Here is a 26,472-nt window from a genome sequence, read left to right as displayed (position 1 = left end):
TTTTGTCGCATAGGATTCATCGAATGTAGCGCGGTTGTTGCACCATGGCCAGATTCATTTCCCGAGCGCGTGCACGGAAAGAAATAACAATTGTGATTTAAAAAAAAAACAGTAGCGGAAAATCAACTGATGATCATTGTCAGCAATGGTAAATCGGTCTGATGTATTCTGCGCAGTTCATATGTATTTTCCACACGTTCTCCTATAATTGTTTTTAATCCACTTCGATACCGTCAATCCGCCCCCAAACTGGATGGCGTACACTCAGCTTAACGCAATTTATAATTAAGTATTGAGTTGTATATATTAGTATATATTAGTTGTGGTGCTAGAGGACATCTTGAAAATTCACTGAGATTCTTTCAGAAACCCTTCTGAAATTATTATATGTAGTTATTTCTTTGATCGCTCTGATTTTTCCAATAACCTCCTTGGGACTTCCTATTGGACTATCCCAGAAACCCATCTTGGGTTATTATGGAAATCCTTTCAGGATTCTGCTGTAAAATTCTGGAATTCTGCCGTAAAATTCTGGAATTCTGCCGAAAATGATTTAATGATTGCTTTCCAGTGTAATGGAATCTATTTTAAAAATCTGGGTTCGGGGATTCTCACAAAATTTCTCGGGATTTCTTCTGGAAATTCAATCGAAATTATTTTTTAAATTCTGATATTTTCCTCGTAATTCTTCAGTATTTCTTCCGTGAAACTCTTTGAAAGTTCTTCAAAATCCCTTTGAGATTCTTTCCGAAAAATGTCTTAGATTATACCTATTATTCTAGAATACTCTCGGAAAGACGCCTGAGACTAAAATCAAAAAAATCTATTATTTCACTTCACTTTCTTCCGTGCAAATTCTTGGGATTCTTTCGGAAATTCCTCTGGAATTCTTTTGTAAATCCCAATGGAATTCTCCCAGAAATCCCTGTGGAATACTTCCGAAAATAATGCTAAGAATCTTCCAGATGACGGGGATTTTTTTAAATCTTTATTTATGGAAATCATCCGAAAATTCCTCTGTAATTGTTTGTAAATCCTCCTTATATTCTTACAGAAATCCTTCTTATATTCTTACAGATTTATTGCTATTGATTTTATTGTTTCTGCCTGAGATAATTTTGTATATCCAGAATTTTTCCGAAAATTCCTTCGTGATTCTTTAGAATTTTTTTCTAACATTTTTTGAGAAAAAAAAAACTCTGAGATTCTTCTGGAAATTCATGAGGAAGTGTTTTTGATTTTTTTCGTGATTTATCATTGATTTTCCTTGAAAATTTTCTTAAATCCTTGGCAGAATTTTCTGAAAATCCCACTTGAATTCAAATGGAAATCCTCCAAGAAAACTACCGGACAGCCACTAGGACTTTAAAAAAATACCTATGAGATTCTTTGATTACTGATTTCTTTTTCTGAGCATCTTTTGAAAGTGACATTTAAATGGTTCTGGAAATTCCATTTGAAATTATTCCGTAAATCTTTCTGGAGCTCTTCTGGACATCGTAATTATTCTGGAAAATATTCATGAAATCGTCTGGATGTATGTGACTTTTCATTGAAACTTCAGGGGTTCTTGCGAAATAACTTCTGGGATTCTTTTGGATATCACTGTAAAAAAAAACATTCAAAATCCATTCGAAATTCTCCTGAGATTGTTTCAGGAATTTACGAGAATCCTTAAAATAATTCCTTTAGAAATCTCCCTGATAATATTTTAGTGATTTCTCTGTGGTTCTTCTGTAAATCGACCTGGGGTTCTTCCGTAAACCCTCCTTTAATTCCAAAGCAATTTCCAGAAAAATTTTCAGAAGGATATTTTTAGGAATCCTGTATATTTTTCCCTAAGAATCTCAATGTAATTAAACAAAATACCAGAACAATTTACGGTTGAATCCCACAAAAACTTCCGGTGGAATTCTTGAATGCTTATCATTCAAGCAGAATTCCAGTCGTATTTCCGGATGAATTTCGGCAGGTTTTACGGAAGAATCCCAGCGGAATTTCTTGAAAAATTCCAGTAAAATTTCTGGAAGAATATTTGAAAGATGTTTTGAAGTCCTCCAGCAGGATAACAGAAAGAAATCTGGGGGTATTGTAGAAGAATTTCCGAAAGAATCCTAGAGAGATAGTCGAAATAATAACAGTTTTCTTGAAAAATTCAGGAAACTCCCAGAGTCTAGAGGTAATTCGGGAAGAATTTCTGCAAGAATCCTTAACAGAAGCATTTGAAGGATCCTCAGAAAGATTTTCGAAAGTATCCCAGAAGGCTTCCCGAAAGAATGCTAGAAAGATATCTGGAAGATTTCCTACAGGATTTTTGGAAGAGTCCCAGACAAATTTGAAGAATATGGACGTAAAAATCTCAGTGGCATTTCTAGAATAATTTCAGAAAGATTTTCGGAAGCATCCTCGAAAGTATTCTAAAGGGATTCCGAAAGCATCTCAGGTGATTTCCGGAAGAATACCAGAGGTATTCTCATAATAATCCCAGAAGTATTTCCGGAAAAAGGCCAGAGTTATTTTCGGAGGAATTCTCGACGAATTTGTAGTAGAGTCGTAGTACATTTTTTGGCAAAATGCTCTAAAAATATCCAGAAGAATTGCATCAGGATTTTTGTTAGAATCTTCCATTGAATTTCCGAAAGAATCTTCGAAAATTTCGATTCGAATTTGATTTCCAGGATTTCAAAAGTAATCCTTAAGGAGATAAACGCAAACTCACATACAGATTTATGCAAATATTCCAATAAAATGTCCAGAAGAATCACAAAGGATATCCGAAAGAATCTCAGATATAGTACCGGCATGCTAACGATTTTTTTAGATGAGTCCAAAAGCGATATCTGGAAGTATTCTGTGATTTCCAGAAGAACTTAGAGAAAAATCAGAAATAATCTCAAGATTTCCAGAACAATCCCAGAGAGGTTTTGAAGGATTCATAAGTGATTTAAGTAAGAATCCCAGGAGGGAAATTCCATAGAATTCTGGAGTAATTTCTGGACCAATGTCTTTTTATATGCTGTATCAATATTTACAAGTAATTATAATAAACAAGTATTTATGGAACAGTAACAATTTTAATTTATCGCCATAATTGAACGACAATTTTAATTAGAATGTGCATCCACCACATCATCCCTCTCAGAAGGATTGTGATTCTCAATATTTTTTTTGCGGTGATTCAGAATTGTAATCACATACTAGTTTAATTGTATGTGGTGTCATTCAATATTTCAAATAAGATTCGTTAAGCCGACCATGTTGATCCTTCGACATGAACCAACGAGCATTGCTTGAAATAATGAGATTTTTTCGATTACTTTGATTACTGATTTCTTTTTCTGGGAATCTTCTAAAAGTTACTTTCAAATGATTCCGAAAATCCCGTTTGAAATTATTCCATGAATCTTTCTACAGTTCATCTGGACATCGGAATTATTCTGGAAAATATTCATGAAATCTTCTGGATGTCTGTGAATATCCTTTAAATCTTTCAGGTATTCTGGCGAAATAACTTCTGGGATTCTTTTGAATATCACTGTAATTTGGATTTAGAATTCTCATGGGATTATTTCAGATATTAACGAAAATCCTTCATACAGAAGTGATGTTTCTGTGAATCGCCTTGGAATTCTTCTGGAAATCCTTCTATAATCCCAAAACAATTCTCAGAAAATTTTTCAGAAGGATATTTTTAAGAATCTCAATAGAATTTCTGAAAAATACCAGAACGATTTACGGTTGAATCTCACGAAAACTTCCGGTGGAATTCTTGAATGATATCCGGAAGAATGACAGTCGTATTTTTGGATGAATCTTAGCAGGTTTTACAGCACAATCCCAGCAAAATTTATTGAAAAATTTAGAATAGAGAGATATCCGAAAAAAACTCCAACAGGATTTTTGTAAGAGTCCCAGGAGTATTTCAAAGATATTGGCGTAAAAATCTCAGTGGAATTTCTTGAAGAATATCAGAAAGATTTCCGAAAGCATCTCAAGTCATTTTCGGAAGAATACCAGAGGCATTCTCATAAGAATACCAGAAGTATTTCCGGAAAAAAATCTAGAGTTATTTTCGGAGGAATTCTCGAAGAATTTCTAGTAGAGTCGTACATTTTTTGATAAAATCCTCTTTAAATATCCAAATGAATTGCATCAGGATTTATGGTAAAATCTTCCATAGTATTTCGAAAACAATTTTCAAGAATTTCAAAGAATTTAATTTCCTGGATTTCAAAAGTAATCCTAAATCACATACGGAGTTCTGCAAAAAAAATCCAAAAAGATGTCCAGAATAATCGCAATGGGATATCCGGAAGAATCTCAGAAGTAATACCGGAATGGTAACGTTTTTTTTTTGGATGAATCCCAAAGCGATATCTGGAAGAAAATTCGGAAATAATCTCAAGATTTTCAGAACAATCCCAGCGAGGATTTGAAGGATTCATGAGTGATTTAAGGAAGAATCCCGGGAGACGCTGCCAAAGAATTCTAGAGTAATTTCTGGAACAATTTTTTTTTTCATATGATTTATATATAAAAATACTCTGATTCAAATATATTTCTTGTGTAGCATTAAGTTTCACTGCAGACACAGCTCGTAACATCAATAATAATTTTAATTTATAAATCTTTTAAGCACATCCAAATTCAAAGAGTACCATTCTCATGAGTTTTTGAGGATCATATGGTCGGTGTTTAGACATACCAGACTAGATGAATTTTGGAGCTCTAAGGATACGTAAAGAACTCCATCAATTTTAAATCTTCCATGTTATTTTGATACAAATGTATCATCAAATAGATAAGTTTCATCATTACAGTAAATATCTATACTATTTTGATGTTTCACATGTTTGGGGTACATTTTTCTTACTCGATTAAAAAAAAAACACTTGATTCAGTCTGTCTGAACACTGACCATATCTATGTTTGCTATTTGATATTTAAATACTTGAATTGTGCTGTATCAATATTTACAGGTAATTATAATAAGTAAGTATGTATAGAACAATAACAATTTTAATTTATCCCCATAATTGAACGACAATATTAATTAGAATGAGCCTCCACCACATCATCCCTCTCAGGAGAATTTTGATTTCCAATATTTATTTTTGCGGTGGTTCAGAATTGAAAATATCAAAAGTCTATTGTAATCACATCCTTTTTGTTCAACTGCATGTGGTGTTATTCGATATTTAAAATAAGATTCGTTAAGCCGAACATGTTGATCCTTTCACAAGAACCAACAACGAGCATTGCTTATGTTAAGAGATTTTATCGTAATGCACAACCAGCCTAAACGTTCTTCCCCTTTTGTTTATGTACTTATTATAATTTCAAATTATTTTAATTAAATTAGTTGTGTTGTCTACTATTTGTACACGGCAACATGTTTCAAAATAAGTGGAGCTGCTTTTAAAACAAACTTTAACATCGATCAACCAAACCATAGAATATCCAAAAATAAAAATAATAATAATAATAACCGATCATTGCAAATCGAGTCGAACTGGCGCTCTTTCCGTGCGCACGCAGAGCTGTCAAACAGACTTTTGTGCCTTCCTTCTTTCGCTCTCCTTCAACTCAACAACTCAGCACGATCCACCTCCTGGTGGATTGGTGAGCTGTCTGGTTGTTGCAGATGAACAATCATCGTGTAGCGCGACATCATCATTGACACTAAGCTTGCAACTCACCAGAAAATCGTGGTACAATTAACAACGGCCCTCTAGTGCGCTGCCGAAAACATTCCATCTCCTTTCCTCTTTCGCTTCTTCATTTCTTCCACCACCATATCCCAGTGCTGTCTCTATCGATGCATTTCTCTACCGCGTCGATTCGTCTCACTCGCTCTCATTTGTTCTTATTGTTAGAATGCATCTTCGTGTTGATCTTCTATCGTTTGTGCTCGGACCGGACATGAAAACTGTCGTGTGATGCTTAAGATTACACTGAAGGAAATACACTAACGGTTTTTTATTCGTGTTTACAATGACAATTGAATTTGTGTATTTTCATAATCATCGATCGTAAATAATGTATTACTGTTTTTCCATTTGCTCTATAATACTACAATAACATTGTTAACTTTTTTTTTGAGATGATCAAATCCGAAGTCACCAATCTTCAAACCCGCTAACCGTGAACCAAACTCCAAAGCGTCCTGAAGTCGTTTACCAAGATTCAGTTGAAAAATGCACCCGGCACAGAAGGTATCCCCTGCTCCCAGACTGTCTCGCACCCTTTCCGGTGGATAGACGCCGCAGCTGTAGAATTGATCTTTCTCGTCCAAAGCACTGATACCGCTGCTGCCCCATGGGCAGATTATTGTGTAACTGTTTGAGAAAAAAGTTGTATTAGAGGGGTTCTCCAGAGATGTCCAAAACTCCAACCTTCCTGGATGTGATTTTCGAAGCCCGTATACGGCTTCTTGAGAAGAGTTATATCCCAGGAAACGAGCAAAGTCTTTCCCAAGAAAGACAACGTTTGCATTTGCTATCAGTAGCAAATTCGAATCACGTGGCTTTTCCAAATCAACCGAAATGGTGACTGTCCCTTTCGGTTCCGTCATCTCATTCCAAGCCTTGACTCGGCCGATCATTTTGTCGATTTCCGCTGCGCTCCGTCTACCCTGTGAAATATTCCGGAATGTATTTCAATGCCTTCCTCATAACTCTACAACACGAACCTCAAAATGAACCCAGCTGTACTCTCGCAGATCACATCGCTCGAAATCCTCCACCGTCAGCTCCGGCAGATCGGGATTCGAATGGACAATGGTTCGACTGCCACTGGCTGCACCCAACCAAACCGTGGAAAGTGGTATCTCGCAGCCCCGATGCACAACGCATCGTCCAATGTCAATGCCTCGACGTTCCAGATCGCGCAGTGCGAAGCCAAAGTGTTCCGAATCGCTGAATGTGGCCAACAGTTCGCACTTGGCTCCCAGGAGAGCCAGAACGGTACAGTTATTCGATGCGTTGCCTCCACGCTGCCATCGGCTGTGAGATGAGCTACGACACGGATTTTCAAGTATTGATTTGATTGAAAAATGTTTAATTATTGTCAAATTGGTGTTACCGTTGATCCGAATCTTCTACGGGATAGCTTTCGCACACCTGGATGATGTCAAGATCACAAAGACCTACGCACAGGATTCGCTTAGCAGTCATAACGGGTATAGTGCAGTTGCTGGAAGTAAAATAATAGTACTTTTCCTTAACATTCAGTGCTATTTATGTTTTTTTCGATACATTTGATAACTGTGCTGCAACTCAGTAACAAAGTCTCAATGATTTATGTTTGAAATTTTGATTACATTGAGAAGCCCGTTAGGAAAGATGACTCTCTATCAGAATCCTTACAGAATTCTCATCAGTATCCTCTCAGCATTATCATTGGATTCCACGAAGGATTCTCATCAGTATCTATTGTAATCAGAATTCTCGCAGGATTCTCATGAAATTCACTAAAAATTCTCTCAGAATCAGTATACTCTTAGAATTCTTTGCGGAATCCTTCCCGGAATTCATCAACATCGCTGCCGAGTTCTCATGAGAACCGTTACAGGAATTCTAATTAGAGTTCTTCTTGGACTTTCATCATAATCTTTCCAGGATTAACATTCAATCTTCCCATGGTTCTTTTATACATTTTCCAGAATTCTCATCAAAAACATTGCAGAGATCCAATCTCCAGGATTCTCATTAAAATAATTCCAGTTTTTTTTATCAGGATTTTCAAGGGATTTTATCAGAAACGTTTCAGAGAACTTACCAGAAACCTTCCAGGGATTTCATTAGATTCTTATCAGAATCCATTCACTTCAGGATTCTCAATAGAATCGTTTCTGAATGCTTATTCACATCGTTTAAGGATTCTCACGAGGACACTACCATAATAAGCTTCTTCTTCTTCTTGGCATGACGTCCTCACTGGGACAGAGCCTGCTTCTCAGCTTAGTGTTCTTATGAGCACTTCCACAGTTATTAACTGAGAGCTTTCTTTGCCAAAGTTGCCATTTTCGCATTCGTATATCGTGTGGCAGGTACGACGATACTCTACGCCCAGGGAAGTCAAGGAAATTTCCATTACAAAAAGATCCTGGACCAACCGGGAATCGAACCCAGCCACCTTCAGCATGACTTTGCTTTGTAGCCGCGGACTCTAACCACTCGGCTAAGGAAGGTCCCCATAATAATATGAATTTCAAAAATGAAGCATGGATTTCCCGAAATCAAAAAAATGGAAATTTGTTACTAGACCATAATGTTCGATCGTGTTCTAAATATTCTTCTTTAGCTTCTGGCAGCTTTACCTGCACGAAACAGTTGTATTTTTTATTTCTCCTGATGAGAATACCCTTCAAATTTGCGTTTTTGTGCTACAAGATAATTGTTTCCTGAATATATCAATTTGTATTCCGGAACCAATTACAAGAGCTACTGAACTCAAAATGACCCATATACGTTAAGCGTATTCCAACTTTTGAAGCCCCAATAGGGTAATGACTGTTTATTTTGTTCTCAAACGCTAACAGTTGGCGCCAGCGGCAAAAAGTACAGGCAACAACTTTTCGAACATTCACTTTCTTTCACTGACCGCCGAGTGACGACACTGTTGTTTGTATTCCACCCACTGATCACGCTACGCTGGATTCTCAAACTTCCAACACAAGCGCATGGAAGAATGGTAGTTGGAGAACTGTCACAGGGTGTCTACTACCTGGAAAAACCTGGAAAACCTGAAATTCTCAGGGAATTTTATTCAACCTGGAAAAAACCTGGAATTCTCAGGGAATTTTGGCCACACTCAGGGAAATAATTTTGAAATAGTAATTCATGGTTGAATCGTGAACATACGATTAAATATTTCAAAACTATTTTTGCACACTTTATTTAATAAAAAAAATTCCGGCTGCGCCGCTTCAAAATGCTACTTGAACGATTCAGTTCATTAATAAACTTGGATGTTTTCCGTGAAATGCTCTCAAATAATGCACCATATATTTGTCATAAAGTACTATAATCATCGATTATTCGTAGTTCCGGAAAAAATGTCTGTTTGTTGCAGGATATGAATCTGCATGATTAAAGATTTCAATATTACGCAGCTTAACAAAGATAACATTTTTGCGTGTCTCAAAGATCAAATGAAAATGTTCCAACACATTACAATTTTGAGCTACTGATCCTCAAAGTAGTATAAAATGCTGTTTTTTAATATTGAAAGTTAAACTATGATTGGTAATAGTGATCTATCCCACCAATAATCACCAGAATAGGATTATGTAGGATTTGGTTTGAATGTACGAATAAATATTGAATAAATCGATTTTTCAACATGCCGCCATCGTCACACAAAATTATTCGTTTCTGTTATATGGCATATATGGCAAGATACCATACTTTTCTAATAATAAATTTTGAGCTTTGAAAGTATCATGAAACTCGTAGAAAAGTATTCTCTTACACATCAACTTTGAATTCTGTAGTAAACTAAACAAATAAATCTTCATATAAGCTGGTTCTTGCATGTAAGTTGACTGTAGTCATTAAACAATGCATTTCAACACCCAATATTTCAAAAACTAGAAAATATTTTTGAAAACGACCATGGTTTCAGTAACTATAATTTAAGTAAATAGGAGCATTTTGATGCTTGAAACAAAGAAAATGTTCCGCAGTGTTTTTTGATTAATGTAAAAGACTCACGCATACACCAGTAAAATGAATACTTTTTAATGGAACTTCTGAATAGATCTTTTTCGTCAAATCTCAGCCCGATTTCAGAATATATTTTAAGCATTCCGGTTTTTTTTTTGTAGAAATTCTAATGAAATACAAAAAAAATCATTTTATTTCCTTTGCAGTGTTGGTAAACCTCTCTTTTAAGATATTTGGTGTCTATTTTAATGCAAGTCGAAAAAAAAAATCTATTTTTGAAAGAAGATCTCTTAAGTCTATGTTTTGAACAAAATTGTCTCTTAAGTCACTATATTCATTATATTGCTTGCAGTTAATCCTGATGCATAATTTTACACAGTAACATTGAGAGACTATAATGCGAATATTCAATAGGCTCATCTAGATTTTTTCTCAGATCCCTCAAGGAAAAGCTTCAAGAAATATCCCAGTAATTCCAAGAGATTTGATCTGGAATACTTTCAAAGATGTTCTCTAGACTTTTTTTATAGAGTTCTCTCTACCAATTATCCCAGAAATTCATCCACCGAATTTTCGAAGGATGTTTGGAGGAATTTCTCCAGATTGTGCTCCCGCAAATTTTTAATTTATTTCTTTGATTTATTTTTTCGAAAATTATCCCAAACTATGCACTAATTATTCAATCGATTCCTCCAGTTGTTGCTCTAAAAACTTGTCCAAACATTTATGTACAGAAATTTCTTCAAGAAAACCCACCATAGTTTTGAAGAAATTCGCTTAGATATTTTACCAAGGAATCGCACAAGAGAAAATTATTAAATTCGGCTGGTGCAGTTTTTGATAAATAGTGCTTATAGCGGAAATAAAACGGACTATTCTGCACGCGTTCTGCAAGGCAGTGGTTTGTTAAAGGCCAAGCGGAAGGTGAAGATGCATCGACGCCGAAGATTAGATTTTCGGGAGCGTGAATCTGGAGAGCCGGACAGCGGATCGGGCTGGGGACTTGATCGATTGGTCACTCGCTGCTGGTGACCAATCGATTAGGTTTTAAGCTTGAACCGCTATCTGGTACTCTAGCTTTGTGCTCTTGAAGGTTTGAGTTTTGGCTCCGTTTCATCTTGTTTTTGTGTCGTCGATTTTTCTTTTCTCGTATTGGTTTGCACGCGTTTTGAGTTCAAATCGAGTTCACGTTTTCGCATCGCCGGAGTGAAATTTTGCTATTGTGAAATGACCATGCTGATTTAACCCTCTAATACCCAAATTTTTATTTTCGATTTAAGTATTATTTTTCGTTATCTAAAATCGTTCTAAACACGTTTTGGGCATTTATTTATTTTTATTCGCAAATTTTTAAATTTTGGTTTTTGATTTTTATAATTTTTATTTTTGAACATCCCTATCTTTTTTCATTTTTTCTTGAAGCCTTTTTTAGTTGTTGATTTTTGGCAATAATAAAAATTTAAATTGTTACGGTATTTTTTAAATTATTAAATTTTTAATTTTTTTTCGAAGCGTATTTTATTTCCCGTGTGACTAACGGAAAAACAGGTTTGAAATGATTGTAATACCACCAGGCTCTTCGTTTGTGATAGGTTAATCGTAGAAAAATATAAAAGGTACGATTTTTTTATATTTCACGTTAAATGAAGCCCAGGCATTTGTAGGTTATATGAGAATGCAATTTTTCAAACAATTTCTAAAAATACAAAAAAGTTTCAAAAGTCATAAAAAACTTTTCTAATATGCGTGTTATGAGTCAAGGTATAAGCCAAAAATAAAATCATTTTGATTTGCGAGCTACGAAAAAATACACAAAATTCCAAAGTGTACCCCGTCTAAAGGCGGGGTTGGGTATTAGAGGGTTAAGTAGCTTATAGCGGCTCAATCAAGGACTGATGATCAATTTGGTGAGTTCGTTTCATACTTTCATTTTAAATGTACAATATATTGAAGAAAAAACTTATATTTATCATGAGAACGATGGAAATGTTACTTAAATCATTTGTTTTAACAAAATATGAACAGTTCGTCATAGTAAGTGTCGACATAGACTCTTGTACATTAACATTAAAAATCCCAAACCTTTCCTTTTATTTGATTTTATCATTATAAAAAATAACCTTTGAATGGTTCGACGCTAAAAGTGTCGACTTACCATATGTTCACGTTATCTTTAAAGTGCTGATAGGTGATTTTTTGAACTGAGGTTGCATGAATCGCATCACTTACCAAGGTGAATTCTGATCATGCAGCTATGATCCCTCCCCCACTAACAAAACTCCTTCCCGTGACAACCATGGAGATGCAGAGGAGATCTCGGTTTCTAGTAACAATGAATGTCACACTAACATTCCTTCCCTTCCCCGATGACCGTAAGGACGTGACCGGCGCCGTTATTGACTTTTCAATGTTTGGAGTTCTCGAAAGTGTACATTGAAGATGGAAAGCTACTCCCAAGCTACATCTCTTGCAGAGGCGACTCGTAACCTTAACTCGTAAACTTTTTACCTGTTCTACGCATCTAAAAATGCCTTTTTCGACAAATTGAGATCATAAAGCCAATGGTAAATGATTGGAATCTTCCTTTCTAGCAAATCTTCACTTAATAGATGCAAATTGGTTGCATAAAATCAAGAATTTCTATTCGTGGAACAGGTAGATTTGAGGTTGGGGAATCGCCACTGATCTCTTGGTTCCTTGTGCAACTTCGATTATTCTGGTCAATCACGGAGTAGCAACTACGAATTGTACGGTCATCAATGCTTATGCTTATGCTTTAGATATTTTACCAAGGAATCGCACAAGAATTCCTACGCTTTTTCATGTTAATTCCTTTAGAGTTCATTTATGGTTACTTCCAGGAATCGTTCCAACAGTTTCTCGATTGGTTAATCGAGGAAATCTATTAGGAAGGAAGGACTTCCCAATAAACTCGATCGTCGATTCATCATAATGCTCCTATTGATTTTTTTTAGAGTTTCTTCAGCATTTCATCCAAACGTTTTCCAATGAATTTCTCGAATAAAATACCCTTAGAATCTTCTAAAGTTTATTCAAGGTACCACACCAGTTAACACCACTGCAAATTTTCCAATAATTACTCCGCTCATTCTCATACAAACTTCTTTGGAAATTCCTTCCGATATTATTCAAGGAATTAGAATTCTGAAAATCCTACGGGATAAGCTATTCGATTGATTTTTATTTTCAATATCTTAACAATTGATCTAGGAAATCTTCTCAAACTTCCTCAAGTGTCTAGGAGTTCTTTCGGGGATCCTTGTTCATCAAGAGTTATGTACTTTGAACCTTACACAAGCTTCATCGGAGTTTACTTTAGATTTTCTTCTAAAATATTACTCGTCCAGATATTTATCAAACATTTAACTAATAATTTCTGAAAAATTTGCATGCAATTTCTTCAGAGATATGCTTTTAAAAATGCCTGAAAAAATATTCGAAGACTTACTTGGGAAATATCTCAAAGAATTACTGGAATAATTTCTTAAGAAATCTTAGAAGGAATCTCTAGGGTACATTGAGAAAGTATCCACAGAGAAATTTCAAGTTGAAATATTAAAGATATTCCTGAAAATCAATGTTGTAGGTGATTCTAAGAAAGACCCAGAGGTGCTTTCTGGAGAAGATACTGTTTTTTAGATGTTCCAAACGGGTATTTTTTGATGGAAACCCAGGCGCAGCGGACACGGTTACACTACCGTTCGACCGGATAATATCCGTCCCGGGGTTCGCGTGATAAACAGCAAAGAAAGATTACACGGGATGTAAGTTTTTAAACAACTTTACTTTCTTGCGGACTAGTACGGACTACAATAATAATAAACATTAATATCACACATTTACAATTATGCTACGTCAAACTTCTACATACACATACATATTCAGACACAATGTCATCGTTAACTGTCATCATCATCCAAGGTACTGACACATCTCAATGATTGCTCATCTTACCAGGGGGCTGTCACTACTCTACTCCAACACTCCTCCTTAGTACAGCCCACTGCTCTTCACCTGACTCCTCCTGGATTAAAAATCTACTGCACAAAATAGTACACACCAACAGCTATTACAGTTTCAGCATCCATAATACGGCAATCCTTCGGACCAAACTTGACATAATAACCTTCATCAGTGATCCGGCTCACTGATAGCACATTCGCTGACAGTCCAGGTACAAACAACAACTCTCTCACTTTTATATCAACGGATTCACCTCCTAATCCGCGACCAACAATTTTTCCTTGACCACTTCCTTTTGCTGTTACTGTTCTTCCATCTGCCAAGGACACTTCTTCAGCACAAGGATTCCACCAACCCAAGCTCGCCGTAGAACTGGTCATGTGCTTTGAACTACCTGTATCGATAATCCACTTTTCGTCGACAGACTCATCACTTTTAGTCGTTATCGTAAAACACACCCCTCTATCACTTCTACTGCCTGAATCCGGATGCTGAACCGCCATCGACTTCTCTCGATCCTGCTGTCTCTTCACTTTTGTTCTTTCTTTTAGGTAGGCAGGACAGTACCACTGAATATGACCTTCTTTCTCACAGTAGTAGCATTTTCGAGAAATTCTCCGATTTTCTGGCAACACTGACGTCTTCATTACTTGTTCTTCACTCGTTTCTTGTCTTCGGTCTACACACCTTCTCCGCCATTCATCCAGAAGCTTCCCCTTCACATAGTCTAATTTGAGATCCTCTTCTGGACGACCTTCAAGAGCGATAACAAGCGGATTGTAGGATTCCGGCAAACTCGACAAAAGAATCGCTACAACCAAATGCTCCTTCAACGACTCTCCCATCCGTTGCAAGCGGTGGACCAACTCCGTAGCTTTCACTAAATGATCGGACATGCTTCCGTTTTCATCAAGTCGCATTGAACACAGTCGACGTAGAACATGGATCTTGTTCGACAACGATCCTCGCTCATGATAGCCCTTGAGCTTCTCCCACATCTCATTAGCACTCACAGCATCCAAAATGTGGCTCAACTGGCTATCTTCCAAAGCCAATCCAATCATCGCTCGAGCTTTCTCATCTTTTCTCGTCCACGCTGATGTTATATCCACTGACTCTGGTTTGGTATCTTTAACAGTCGACCACAAATCTTCTCTCATCAGCATCAGCTCCATCCGGAATCTCCATGTTCCCCAGTTCGATTCATTAAGCCGATCGAATACAATTTTTGCCTCACTCATTTTCGGTCACTTTTTAACTTTTTCGTTTCGTCTCAAAAAACCTTCCTTATGGACCACTGTGCAACGTTCTTTCTTATTCCACAACAAACTACTTCTTTTTATCAACACCACAATAATCCAATACTAGTCCATGTAGTTGTCCAGACAAACAAAACACAACAAAACGCACAGTCCAAAAAACAAAATGGAACAACTACGCAAAGTTTCCGCACAACTATTGGCGCAACAGCAAATCTCGCTCCTCCTCGAACATAAAACAATCACAAATGTCCGTACTAATTCGTAGACGACACTTTTTCCAACATAACTTTCTGCAGTTGCATCATCCGGGATAAAAGAGACGATTCCTCAGATCGTCGATAAAACGCACAACAAACAATATCGCTTCTCGCTACAAACACTTTTTCATCCCACTTTCTTCGCGCATTCTGAGCCCATTACCTGATGGAAACCCAGGCGCAGCGGACACGGTTACACTACCGTTCGACCGGATAATATCCGTCCCGGGGTTCGCGTGATAAACAGCAAAGAAAGATTAGACGGCTAGGCTTAACGGATATAGGAATAGTACAATACAAGCAGTAGTAGATAAGAGGGCAAGGGATAAATATAGGAAAAGTATGACAACACTTACTGCCGAAAAAGAGGATTTAAAAAGAGTAGCGGTGAATTTTGATACCAAGATTACACAGCCTTTGGCTAAGAAATTTCGAAAATATGGAGTAGATTTGGTTTTCAGCAGCAGGAGTAGTCAGCTTAAATCTAGATTAGGATCAACAAAGGATAAAATTAATAAACTGAATAGAGCAGGAGTATATAAAATTTCATGCCCCCATTGTAATAAAATCTATATAGGACAAACAAAACGAACACTAGAAATAAGATTCAAAGAACATATTGCTGAGGTAAAAAAAGCGGACAAGGAATTAGAAAAGGGATTAGCGTATGATTTTAAATCAAAAGTGGCTGAACATGTTTTCCAGGATGGACATCAAATGACAAGCGATAACATAGACATGGAGAACTTAAGTCTTTGTTGGGGAATCTTTGGAGGAATTCCCAATGAAATCTCTGAGGTGTTTTCTGTGGTTCTTCTTCTGAAAATCCATATTGTATTCTTGAGGTTTCTAAAATGAAATTGTAGGGGGAATTCCTTGGAAAATAATCACTAAAGAACTAAAGAAATCTTTGTTTTTTGTTAAAGTGTTTTGAAGCCATTTAAGACCTATTGTTAGAAATGAATTCAAATTCATTCACAATTTATAATTCAATAATCATCAGAATTTAAGAGTTTTTCTTGAGCCTGGAATTATTTCTTAAGACCTGGAAAAAACCTGGAAATATCAGGGAATTTCATTTCAGTAAACGAGTAGACACTCTGTGTCAAAACGTATGGAAAATGATGAAAAACGTAAATTACTTGCAATTAAGAAACTGGATTAAAAAAGTAGTGATTAGAAATGAAGTGTAAAGTGAATCATTAGTTCATCTTCCGTGGTGCTTTCTTTGCTTCAGGATTTCGTTTTTACTACCATTGAAAAAGAGCCATCTATTGCCTTTTCAGTTTTGAATATCGCCCTATTTGTTTTGATATTTAATGTTCCACATAATGGCTGCTTTTCTAATGATAAATATCGCTATTTTTTTTTACCAATAACGGGGTTCTTAAACTGGACTTAAAATGGTCTCCTACATTCAAAATTACCACAAAGGCTTCTCTTGTCGAATAAGTATGATTTTATATGAAACAGTTTGGAAATCACTATTTGATTTGGGTTTGTTTTCTGGGATCGCATACTACGACTTCCGGCTCCTGTATTTGAACATGACAATTGGCTTGTTTAGGGGTATCCTGTTTTTTACATATTCTGATTCTATGTTAAAAACTGAGCCAGAATCCAAAATTTCATAATTTTCCGTGCCCTGGAACTATTTTTAAAACACGTTTGAATTTCGTATGGGAATCGCGTTTGAATCACCCCTCGGCAAATTTTACTCCGGGACGAGCTGTCATTATGTAAATGGAAATGTCATTGAGTCGACGGAATTAAATCTATTTTAATCATTTACTATATCAAAATTAAGATATCAAATCACAATAAAATCGTGTTCCACTTGGAAAACTGTGCTCTTTCAATCAAGCTACAAAAAACTGCGAATTTTTCATCACTAAACAACCCAATTGGCCAAGTGATTATTGTGGCTCAAAAATGTTCTACATGAGCCCGCATGACTTGATATTTAGTCAGATCGCCTATTTGATACTACCACCAACTTTACGTCCACCGCATTTTCTCAGCTGTCATGATATGTGTCAGTCGTAAATAAAAAATCAGCTACGTCCTATTAAAATCGGCTGAGAGACTGCCGTGGGAGGAAAGTGAGTGGTAGCGTCTTGTCGGAGACCAGACTGTATACTACTATATTCATATACTTTCACATAAATACATTCGAAATACACTTAGGGTACCAATAGCCGCATAGCTAAGAACAAATATTCATATAAAATCGAAAAATAACGCTAGCGTAATTATTTTTACATCATCTGAAAGCTTTTTATCTTGGTTTTGTGGGAAAAATATGAAAACTACGAAAACTCATATGTTTGCATTTATTATCGCTTGTGCCACTATAGGAATACATGTACCTATAATAGCACTATTTCTAATTTCTGTTCCTATAGTAGCACAAGCATCACGGCGTTGGCAAAATGCTAATCAAAACCGTATTTTTATAAAACTTTTATATTTTTCCTACAATATGTGGATAAAAAGCTTTCGTTTGGTGTAAGAAAAGTTCTAAATTCATCAATTATTTCGTATAATAAAAAATAGTTTCTCTCAGTAGTGCTACTATATGAACAATAGGTTTACTATAGGCTCAAGGGAGCTAAAATTTTAAGCAAAACTATTTTTTTCGATCATTTTTTGAACAAAATCAAGCTGTGTATCAATGGTACTTAGATAGATTGCTCCTGACCTCCATGTCAAAAATTATTTTGAAAAGATTTATAGCAAAATGGCCGTAAAAAGCCACTAGTGCGACTATAGGGGACTGTCCACTAAGGGAACACCGACCCTATGTCAACTTTGCTATATAACGTCTTCTCTCTATAACAGTGGATTCCAAACTTTTTGAAGCTGCGATCCCCTTTGAGGATTTACAAACAACTTGCGGAATGTATGTACTTGGTATAAAAATTTATGGAAACTGTCGGAGATCTCAGGATGATTTAATATATATACTGAGAAGGCACGTCTGTTATTCGCCACAGGTAATACAAGAATTCTTCTGTTATCACTTGGATAACTCAATTAAGGATTGAGCCTTCTTCGTCCCCACTGGGACAGAGCCGGCTACTCAGCGTAGTGTTCTAAGGGCACTTCCTAAGTTATTAACTGAGAGCTTTCTTTGCCTTAAGTGCCATTTTCGCATTCGTATATCGTGTGGCAGGTACGATGATACTCTATGCCCAGAGAAGTCAAGGAAATTTCCATTACAAAAAGATCCTGGACCGACCGGGAATCGAAACCAGACACCTTCAGCATGGCTTTGCTTTGTAGCCGCGGACGTTAACCATTCGGCTAAGGAAGGCTCCTTGATCATTTCTAGAGTCAAAAAACTTTCTTAAACATTTTGTTAAAAATTTAATAAAAAATCATGCAGTGCTAGTAGAGTAAAAAAAACAACAATGTTTTTTCGATAAGGTTTTCTGTATGTCGGAAACAATACTCACTTTACCAGCCAAAATTGAAAATTGCGTGGAATTAGATACGCTTTCCTACTTGGGAGCAATTCAACAACAAAATTCGACAGAAATTGAACAAAGTTATTCACAGGAATTAATTGAAGATTAACAAGTTCACCTGAAATCCATGCACATTTTGCTAAACAAAAATACAAGATATTGTATTATTCGTCGTAATAGGCTGTTTTTCATCACGCCAATCTATCATGAAACGGCCTACTTTCCTACACTGAAGTATGCAGTGCGGGAATAGTCATTACGCAACTGAGACCAGTGCTGTTATGATTCATTACACAACGCTTTCTCATTACGTAACTGTTTTGATTTGCGTAATGAATCATAGCACAACAATTTTTCATAAATTATAAAATAATGGTGAATGCATTCCGATATAATTTCTGATATCAATATCGAGTTATTAAAAGTTGAGTGTATATCTTCTTCTTCTTTCTAGCGTTACGTCCCAACTGGGACAAAGCCTGCTTCTCAGATGTGTTCTTATGAGCACTTCCACAGTTATTAACTGAGAGCTTTCTGTGCCGATTGACCATTTTTGCATGTGTATATCGTGTGGCATGCTGATAACAATTCAGTCAACTTTCCCTTTCGTGATTCTCTGTGCTTTTGTTCCCTTGCTCGATATAATGGGCAGTTCCTTCAATATAGCATATTTTGACTCCTAAATGTAAGTCGAGACTTCTCCAACTTTATGTTCCCATATTCGATGCAGTCTGCTTCAGTATCCTATACAAATTCACCTCTTTATCCCGATATTTTAATGCAAAGTTTCAATTTGTTGAAATTTTACTATATTCAACATTAAAATGACTTCCTCCAATATATTTTGTCAATATAACAAAAAGATCCCAAATTGAAACATATGTGTTCTTCATCTCAATACCTCGACCTCCCATACATGATTATACATTCGAAATCAAATTAGGAAGAGTTGACTGTATCCATTTTTTCATCAGTTACGGATTCTACTCACATTTATTATTTTTTAAATAAAATCTATATTTTACTTGGGCCGGTTCTGGCTCTAATTCAATTGAAATTTGACGCCCAGTCAGTTTATTTTTTACAGCTTTCGTTTACAGGAGAAGTTTTAAAAGCATGATACCACACAAATCAGAGTTATATTTCATTACTACCTAAGCAAAAACCCATAAAATATAACGTGGTCCGAATTAGAACATGGGGGGTCTGAATTGGAACAGGGTTCGTCCAATTCGGACCTTCTGAAGAATTTTGTTCAAACATGTCTAGTCATGTCCTGGTAGGAGATATCACAAAACTCTCTGTGCGCGCTGAATTGGGCTTTCGCGCAAACATAAAACTTTTCATGTCATTTATCGTATACAATGTTCTGTGTTGCAACTTATAGTTTCATATCATATCTAAGTAACGATAAGGAGTTTTTGATTGAAAATGAATATTTTTTCATTTAAATAGTCAAATCAATAATTCTTGTCTTGTCCTTAAATCCGGACACCTGAAACAACCCTTGTCTTGAAATCCGGACACTTGTGAATCAAAATCCGGACAGCTGTATAAATTCATGAAATATTTTCGTAAAATAGATAATAAGTGTTCCTTTATCCAATTAAATTCCATCTTGTTACGTTTTTAATGTACTCATTTACTCTACGTTGCTCAAAAATATATGGTATATAAGTAAATTAGTGTTTTTATTATCTCAATTGCAGCCATAAAATTCCTGTTGGACGCTTGTGTTTTGAACTGCGGTATCACATAAATAATACAGTTTTTTAAGAGGAAAATGAAGTGAGGAGTCACATAACACCTTTACTAGATTTTCTGCAAGTTTTCTCTTCAAGATACTTTCAAAATTTTCATTCGCATATGCCAATTTCAACAATATTTTATTTCGTCCGGATTTCAAGCCACTCGTCATTAATCCCGGACAGTCAATTTAAACACTTAAATAATAGCATTTAACCCAAATTTATAAAGTTTCATGCCACTGTATTGTTAATTAATAGTTCCGTTCGCACTTATGTTGAAAACACCTTTGAAATAATTGAAATCAATCACAATAATATCAACCCGAACTGGATGAGGCTTCCATCCACGCGTAACCGAGAAGAACTTGCACGGCGAAGAAAAAATGTTTGACTGGAGCAACTTTTCTGTTTTTATTTTAATCAATTGTTTGGCAATGGTTACTAGATCACAATTTTTAGTAAAATGATCAACAATGTTAAAGGTAAAATTGATGCCCAAAATTAAACATATTAACATATAAATTTTCCTTTTTTTAATCAATGTTATCAGAGTGTCCGAATTTGGATTCATCACGTTTCAAAATCATTGAAGGTGCTGCAGTAGATCATACTAAAAGTTACTTCTTAAAAATTCGGAATTCAGCTGGCTTTCTCAGTGTAGAGTTATAAAAATGAGTAATGTTGTAAAAACACAATAAGATATTTACGGTCTAATTGTAATTTTTTTTCATTTGGTAATTTAGCCTTAATTAAGTTTTTCTATTTTATCGAATGAAGTTTGAGTCCGACAAAAAAACTGTCATTGTTTTGCAGTAAAATTTACTGGTTTTCTTCCAATTTCTTCTTTTCCAACTATCTTTGAGTCCATTTTACAGCACTTGAAAAGATTTCTCGGAAACTTATTCATACAGACTCAAGTCAAAAAAGTATACAAACTTACTTTATCGATCCTACGTGTTAAGCAGGCGGAATTCTACACGTACCGCTCTGTACCAACTCAACTTTTCACCACAGACAAACAGACGTCACACTCTCACCGATGTCCATCGACCACCTTTTTAGCGGCCAATTCAAATATATGGTAGGTGGCCAATCCACCACCCTCAGCGCTCGCATCGTTTTTGTTCGCGTTTGACGTTTACACACTACCGCCATCTGTTGGTCCATCGGCCAAATACACCGATTTTAGCATTGGGCGTACATGTCATCGTGACTATGATTTTGATTGGGATTTGTTCTAAGTGTTACGTCTGTTTGTCTGTGTTTTCACTTTTAGAACGTTTAATTTCCGGATTTACAAAACGACGAAAGTGAGATTTTCAACTTTCGCAACCTAACCACTACTTTCGCCGCCCTGCTGTATGGAGAGACAAAGTGACTTAACCACGAATCAAAACAAAACACTACTTGAGCCGATTTTACACTGGTAGAAAAACGTCGAAAGTAACTGAATGAAACGGCTTATCATTTCCTTATAATTATTTTTGTGGGAAATAATAGAAACTACCTAGTTTTTGAACGTGAGCTGAGTGTATGCAAAATTTGAGCAAAGTACACGGCAAAAAAATGTTAAAAAGGTGATTCATTTTAAAACAGTTTTAGAAGATAGATTGTGATTTTTCCTAATTATTTTCTCAAAACCGTATAAAAGTTACTTACGTCGATTTGAAAAAGTAATCGAGATTTCTTAAAAAAGCCCCCACAAATTTCTGGCCCTGGGGCCCCCACATTTGTAAATCCGGCCCTGCTCATATCTAAGATCTGGGACGGGATGCCGATGGACCAGGCGCGTGCCGCGTGCTCGTCATAAAGCGCAATGGGGGGGCTATTATTTTTAAAATGTACTCGAACTTATTGAACACTCTGTATATTCATGTGTTTCATGTGTCTAATTCACTTCATATTCAAGTAATTCAGGTCTGATTAACCTCAAATTTATGTCATTCAGATTCGTTAAATTGCATTTGCCAGTGATTCATGTCAAATTCACTCCATGTCCTAGAAATTTACGATTGATCCACTTAATTTTCAAGTCATCAATGTCTGATTGACTTCATATATGAGCGATTCGGGACTGATCGATTTCATCTTTATGTAGTGGAAAGGGGACGGACCTGATGTAGGGGTGAGAAAACACGCCTCTCACGCCGAGGAATCTGGGATCGAATCCCATCCCCAAGATAGTCACTTATGACGTAAGAGTTATAGTCCTTTGGAAGCGAAGTGAAGCCGTTGGTCCCGAGATGAACTAACCCCAAAAATTTCGTTAATAAAGGCAGAAAAAAAATCTTTAAGTAATTCAGATTTGATTGACTTCATATTCAAATGATTCATGTCTGATTTATATCTTATATGGATATTGAAGAAAATTGAAATAGCTTGAAATTCAAATTTTTAGAAATTCACGGCATTGATGTCTTTGACTTTCTGCACAACTTTGTTGAAGACTCGAGCTTTCTATCTGATGTGGATCACAAGATAGAACTTGCTTGAAATGAAATGCTCAATTTAACATACTGATTAGCGCCAAATTACAAACCAAACTGTTTGCTTTCCGGATGTTCTTTATCTACATTATTCTCATCTAAAGTTGATCGATTGCTGAACCAGCATTCCGAGAATAAAAAAATATGTTGCCTTCTTAATTTTTGGCCATTGAATCTGTATCATAACTGCAAATTAGAATACATAAACATTATGAACACGCCTCTTTCTGTCACTATTAAAAAGCAAAAAGTGCGATGTACTTATCCCAGTTAAACAAATCATACGATATAATTTCACAATACATTAAAGAAATTTACACTTTAAATATAACGTAACTAATAAACTTTCCAATACATATCATCTTTATTTAGTCAAATTCATCACTGGATCGCGTCCCTTAGAGGGGATCCGACTGTCTCTCACTAGACGTATATGAATCTTACTCTACTACAAGTTTTCAAGTCTTAGGTAACAAGCTTGTCGAGTTCTATAGAGATACGTCAAAAAACAACCAACGATTAGAATCACTATATGGCAAAAATATTAACCGCAGCATCGGAGAACAGTCTTTGAGCTGCAAGGTACTAGAAATCCACTCCGGTATCGAAGAGATTCCGAAGCAGCAACGTCGCCCGTCGCGGTAGCAACTTGAGCACGTGGCCCAACGCTAGGCAATACTTGGGAATACTGATCTCCAGCTCGTTGCGTCGGACGCCATCGATGATCCTGCGTGCGGCATCTTCCGACCGGATGGTACCAAATGCGGACGGGATGCGCATTCGGATGTCGTTACGGCAGTTTTCCGTCAGGACAAACGGATACAGGTGCACCAAGGAGATCGGAATGGTGAGGAGGAACTTTTCGATGCGCAGTTCATCGAGGATTGATTCGAAGAGGCCCTGGACAGCGAATTGCGCCACGGAGAGAGGCGTCTGATGCTTAACTCCACTCAGGCCAGCCACCGAAGTGAGGAACACGATGTGGCCGTGATTGTTACGTTTCATCTTTGGCAGGATCGCTTCCAGAAGCTGAATGGGATTGAGTTGAAGAAGAGTTATTGAGAGGAATCGGTTTCTGATAAGTTATGTGGATTACCCAGAAGTGCGAGACGACACTCAGATTTAGAGTGGCTTGAATTGGCGGTGGATCGGTGATGAGTGATCTCGGACTAGGGACACCACAGCAGTGGAAGAACATGGTTATTTGACCGAATCGCTTTTCGATGGCATTTATCGTGCGAATGATGTCGTTCTTATTCGTGAGGTCACATTCGAAAGCATGGGCAACGTAGCCACTGCCGTTAATACTCTTCACTAGCATGTCGTTCTCGGATGAGTTGATATCAACGCAAGCTACTTTGGCGCCCAATTCGGCCATCTGAATTGCTAGGTCACGGCCTACTCCTCTACTTGTTCCGAAGATCTAAAACATTGAAATGAGTCAATTTTAGCAGGTGATGAACGGTTGAAATTTGCCAAGGACTTACCGCCACAACCTCGCCAGCTACGGACTTACGCTTCGGAGGTCGTACTATTTGATAGAGTGACCGTAGAAGCTGCATGGCAAAGTATAACAGGATGATGCAAAAGTCCCAGAGGAGAATTATACTAGAGTACAACCGCAGGATCATTGTGACTGGTTTCCTATGGCACTCGAGCCAGTTCGGAATGTATGAAGCTTGCGAATCCTGAAAGATTTATGGATCAGGTTCAGTATGCAGTATGAGAAATGCAAAAGCACAAGTTCAAAGACTCCTGAAGCAATGTAGTCCTGCTGTGGCCACATAACACATTGAAAATGCATGCAGGTTTAAAGAACAGAATCAGAACCAGGTACTTACATGTCTGATTAGCATTTCTCGCCTAGACATCTTCTGAGGGAGTGTTGCTTGCAACTGGTTAGAATCGAACGATGCAGAGACAGAAAGAACAAGAAACGAAAGAAATTCAAACATGAAGTAAGCATCCAACAGCCACAAATGGTTAAAAGGAATGAGTGCAAGCATAAAAAGAAAGGCGCAGATAAGGGATTGGAGTATACTTTTTGGGATTCAGAATCAAGTCCCATATCCTCGGAAGTTTCTAGAACAATACACGCACATTTATGAAGCAAGGCATTATATCATGTCTGAGATGTTCATATTTTTCTGAGTACTTTCTCTTCAGTTAACTGTTCAACGCAATATAAATCCATCAAAACATAGAAAAGTATGTACCAAAACAGATCAGTGACGTCACAAATATTGCGTGAAATATCATATACATATATTGTTTTGAAAATTTAGGGCACACAACGTAAATCGTCGAATTACGACGTCTTGTTTATTTTGTTACAATGGTTTAGATGTGATTTTACCTGATATTTACGTCGTAGCTGATGTAATGGATTCTGGTAAAAAATATTCTAGCATCACACGAAATGACAGTAAACATTTTCCGAACCAAGCCCTAATCAAATTAAACGCGAAGTAATGCGTCACTCCTGCATCGGTCCCCTTTCAAGCACTTACAAAAAAAAAAGTTATTGACCTTTGCTCTCACCAATGTAGACACGGTGAGGGCAACACACAAATAAAAGGCGTTCAACGGTTTAGCCGAATGCATGGATTGATCGAGACTCGGTGCGATTCACAAACATGATAAGCCGCCTGAGCATAGCGTAGCTTTTGATAAGAGACAACACCAAAGAAATCGAATTACAATTGACAGAAGATTTTGAACGCTTACTTACCTAGCTATATGTGAGTATTGTTGCACTTAAGGGAATTTTCTCCCTCGTCGTCGTTGTCAACTGAATCCACCTGATAGACTGGCTAGTCTTGTAGATACGAGGATATTATAAATAAATCACACATAGAGTTGTTTTATCTATTCAAATGAAAACAGATACTCAATCGCGTATCACCACAATACAACCAAGCTCGCGGTAGGCAGAATACTTGCAAAACCCAGCTGATTTACGAAGGAGGGAGCAAAACAAGTGAAGTGCTCTACAATCCAATGTCATATATAACAGGTCCGGCTCTTAGTATGTGTTTGCTTGTATTAGTCACGAAAAAGATGTAAACAAACCGGTCAGCTGATGGTGACGACAAGGCTGCGAAAAAAATAGTTCGCAGCTTTCTTAACGTGACGTCATCTTCGGCTACTTCGTGAACTTTCGGCTCGCCGAAGCTGGCATTGCACAACTATCACTTCAAAACTGATGTTATCACAAATACTAATTTCATGTTCGCCCGCACCTCTAAATACCCCACATCGCCTACAATCGGCTCTCTGACACTGACAGATTCAGAGACAAGACTTTTATCATCAAGACGGGTGTTTCTCATTATTGTGTTGGAGCGACATCTTCCGGACAAGAGATGTACTGAATGTACATTTGCAGATTAAGCGTACTTTTGCACTTAAAAACTGAAAGTAGAGGTCAAGGATGGTAGTAGTATCAGCTACTCAATATTTGACTAAATTAACTTAAACAGAAAATCGCCCAACATTGTGTATCAATCATTTTAATGATAATAGTTTGTCATTCGTATAATAGATGAAAGCATCGGCAGCAGATAAATCTTCATCTATGGCGTCTTTCTTTTCATG

General features: G+C 36.7%; 1 protein-coding gene across 6 annotated transcripts; it reads right to left on the bottom strand.

Annotated features, from left to right (window-relative positions):
* Window positions 1-5,975: 5,975 nt before the first annotated feature.
* On the bottom strand, window positions 5,976-26,129 carry LOC5567861 (ketohexokinase). Of its 6 annotated transcripts, none has more exons than XM_021849653.1 (5): window positions 25,607-26,129; window positions 7,084-7,194; window positions 6,692-7,016; window positions 6,396-6,634; window positions 5,976-6,338 (listed from the first exon to the last, which is right to left on the bottom strand). In XM_021849653.1, exons 2-5 carry the CDS (start codon window positions 7,173-7,175, stop codon window positions 6,065-6,067), a joined length of 930 nt encoding a protein of 309 aa, XP_021705345.1. In that variant the 5' UTR covers window positions 7,176-7,194; window positions 25,607-26,129; the 3' UTR covers window positions 5,976-6,064. The 6 variants fall into 6 exon arrangements, with proteins under 6 accessions (XP_021705345.1, XP_021705342.1, XP_021705343.1 ...); XM_021849650.1 differs by lacking the exon at window positions 25,607-26,129 and adding an exon at window positions 25,232-25,600; XM_021849651.1 differs by lacking the exons at window positions 5,976-6,338; window positions 6,396-6,634; window positions 6,692-7,016; window positions 7,084-7,194 and adding exons at window positions 23,204-23,904; window positions 23,972-24,298; window positions 24,363-24,563; window positions 24,717-24,770 and having other exon boundaries at window positions 25,607-25,858.
* Between the last annotated feature and the right edge of the window lie 343 nt (window positions 26,130-26,472).

Source organism: Aedes aegypti, chromosome 3 (assembly GCF_002204515.2).
Source record: "Aedes aegypti strain LVP_AGWG chromosome 3, AaegL5.0 Primary Assembly, whole genome shotgun sequence".
Classification (NCBI taxonomy): Eukaryota; Metazoa; Arthropoda; class Insecta; order Diptera; family Culicidae; genus Aedes; species Aedes aegypti.
The sequence above is the reverse complement of the archived record's forward strand: the minus strand, read 5'-3'. Positions and strand labels throughout refer to the sequence as shown.

Excerpts from the sequence above, each read along its gene's own strand:
- LOC5567861 (XM_021849650.1), bottom strand. The coding sequence starts at position 25,308 with ATGTTTACTGTCATTTCGTGTGATGCTAGAATATTTTTTACCAGAATC. Across the intron at positions 6,635-6,691 it reads ACAGCTGGGTTCATTTTGAG|GGTAGACGGAGCGCAGCGGA; the intron begins GTTCGTGTTGTA and ends AATATTTCACAG. Across the intron at positions 6,339-6,395 it reads CGAAAATCACATCCAGGAAG|TTACACAATAATCTGCCCAT; the intron begins GTTGGAGTTTTG and ends TTTCTCAAACAG.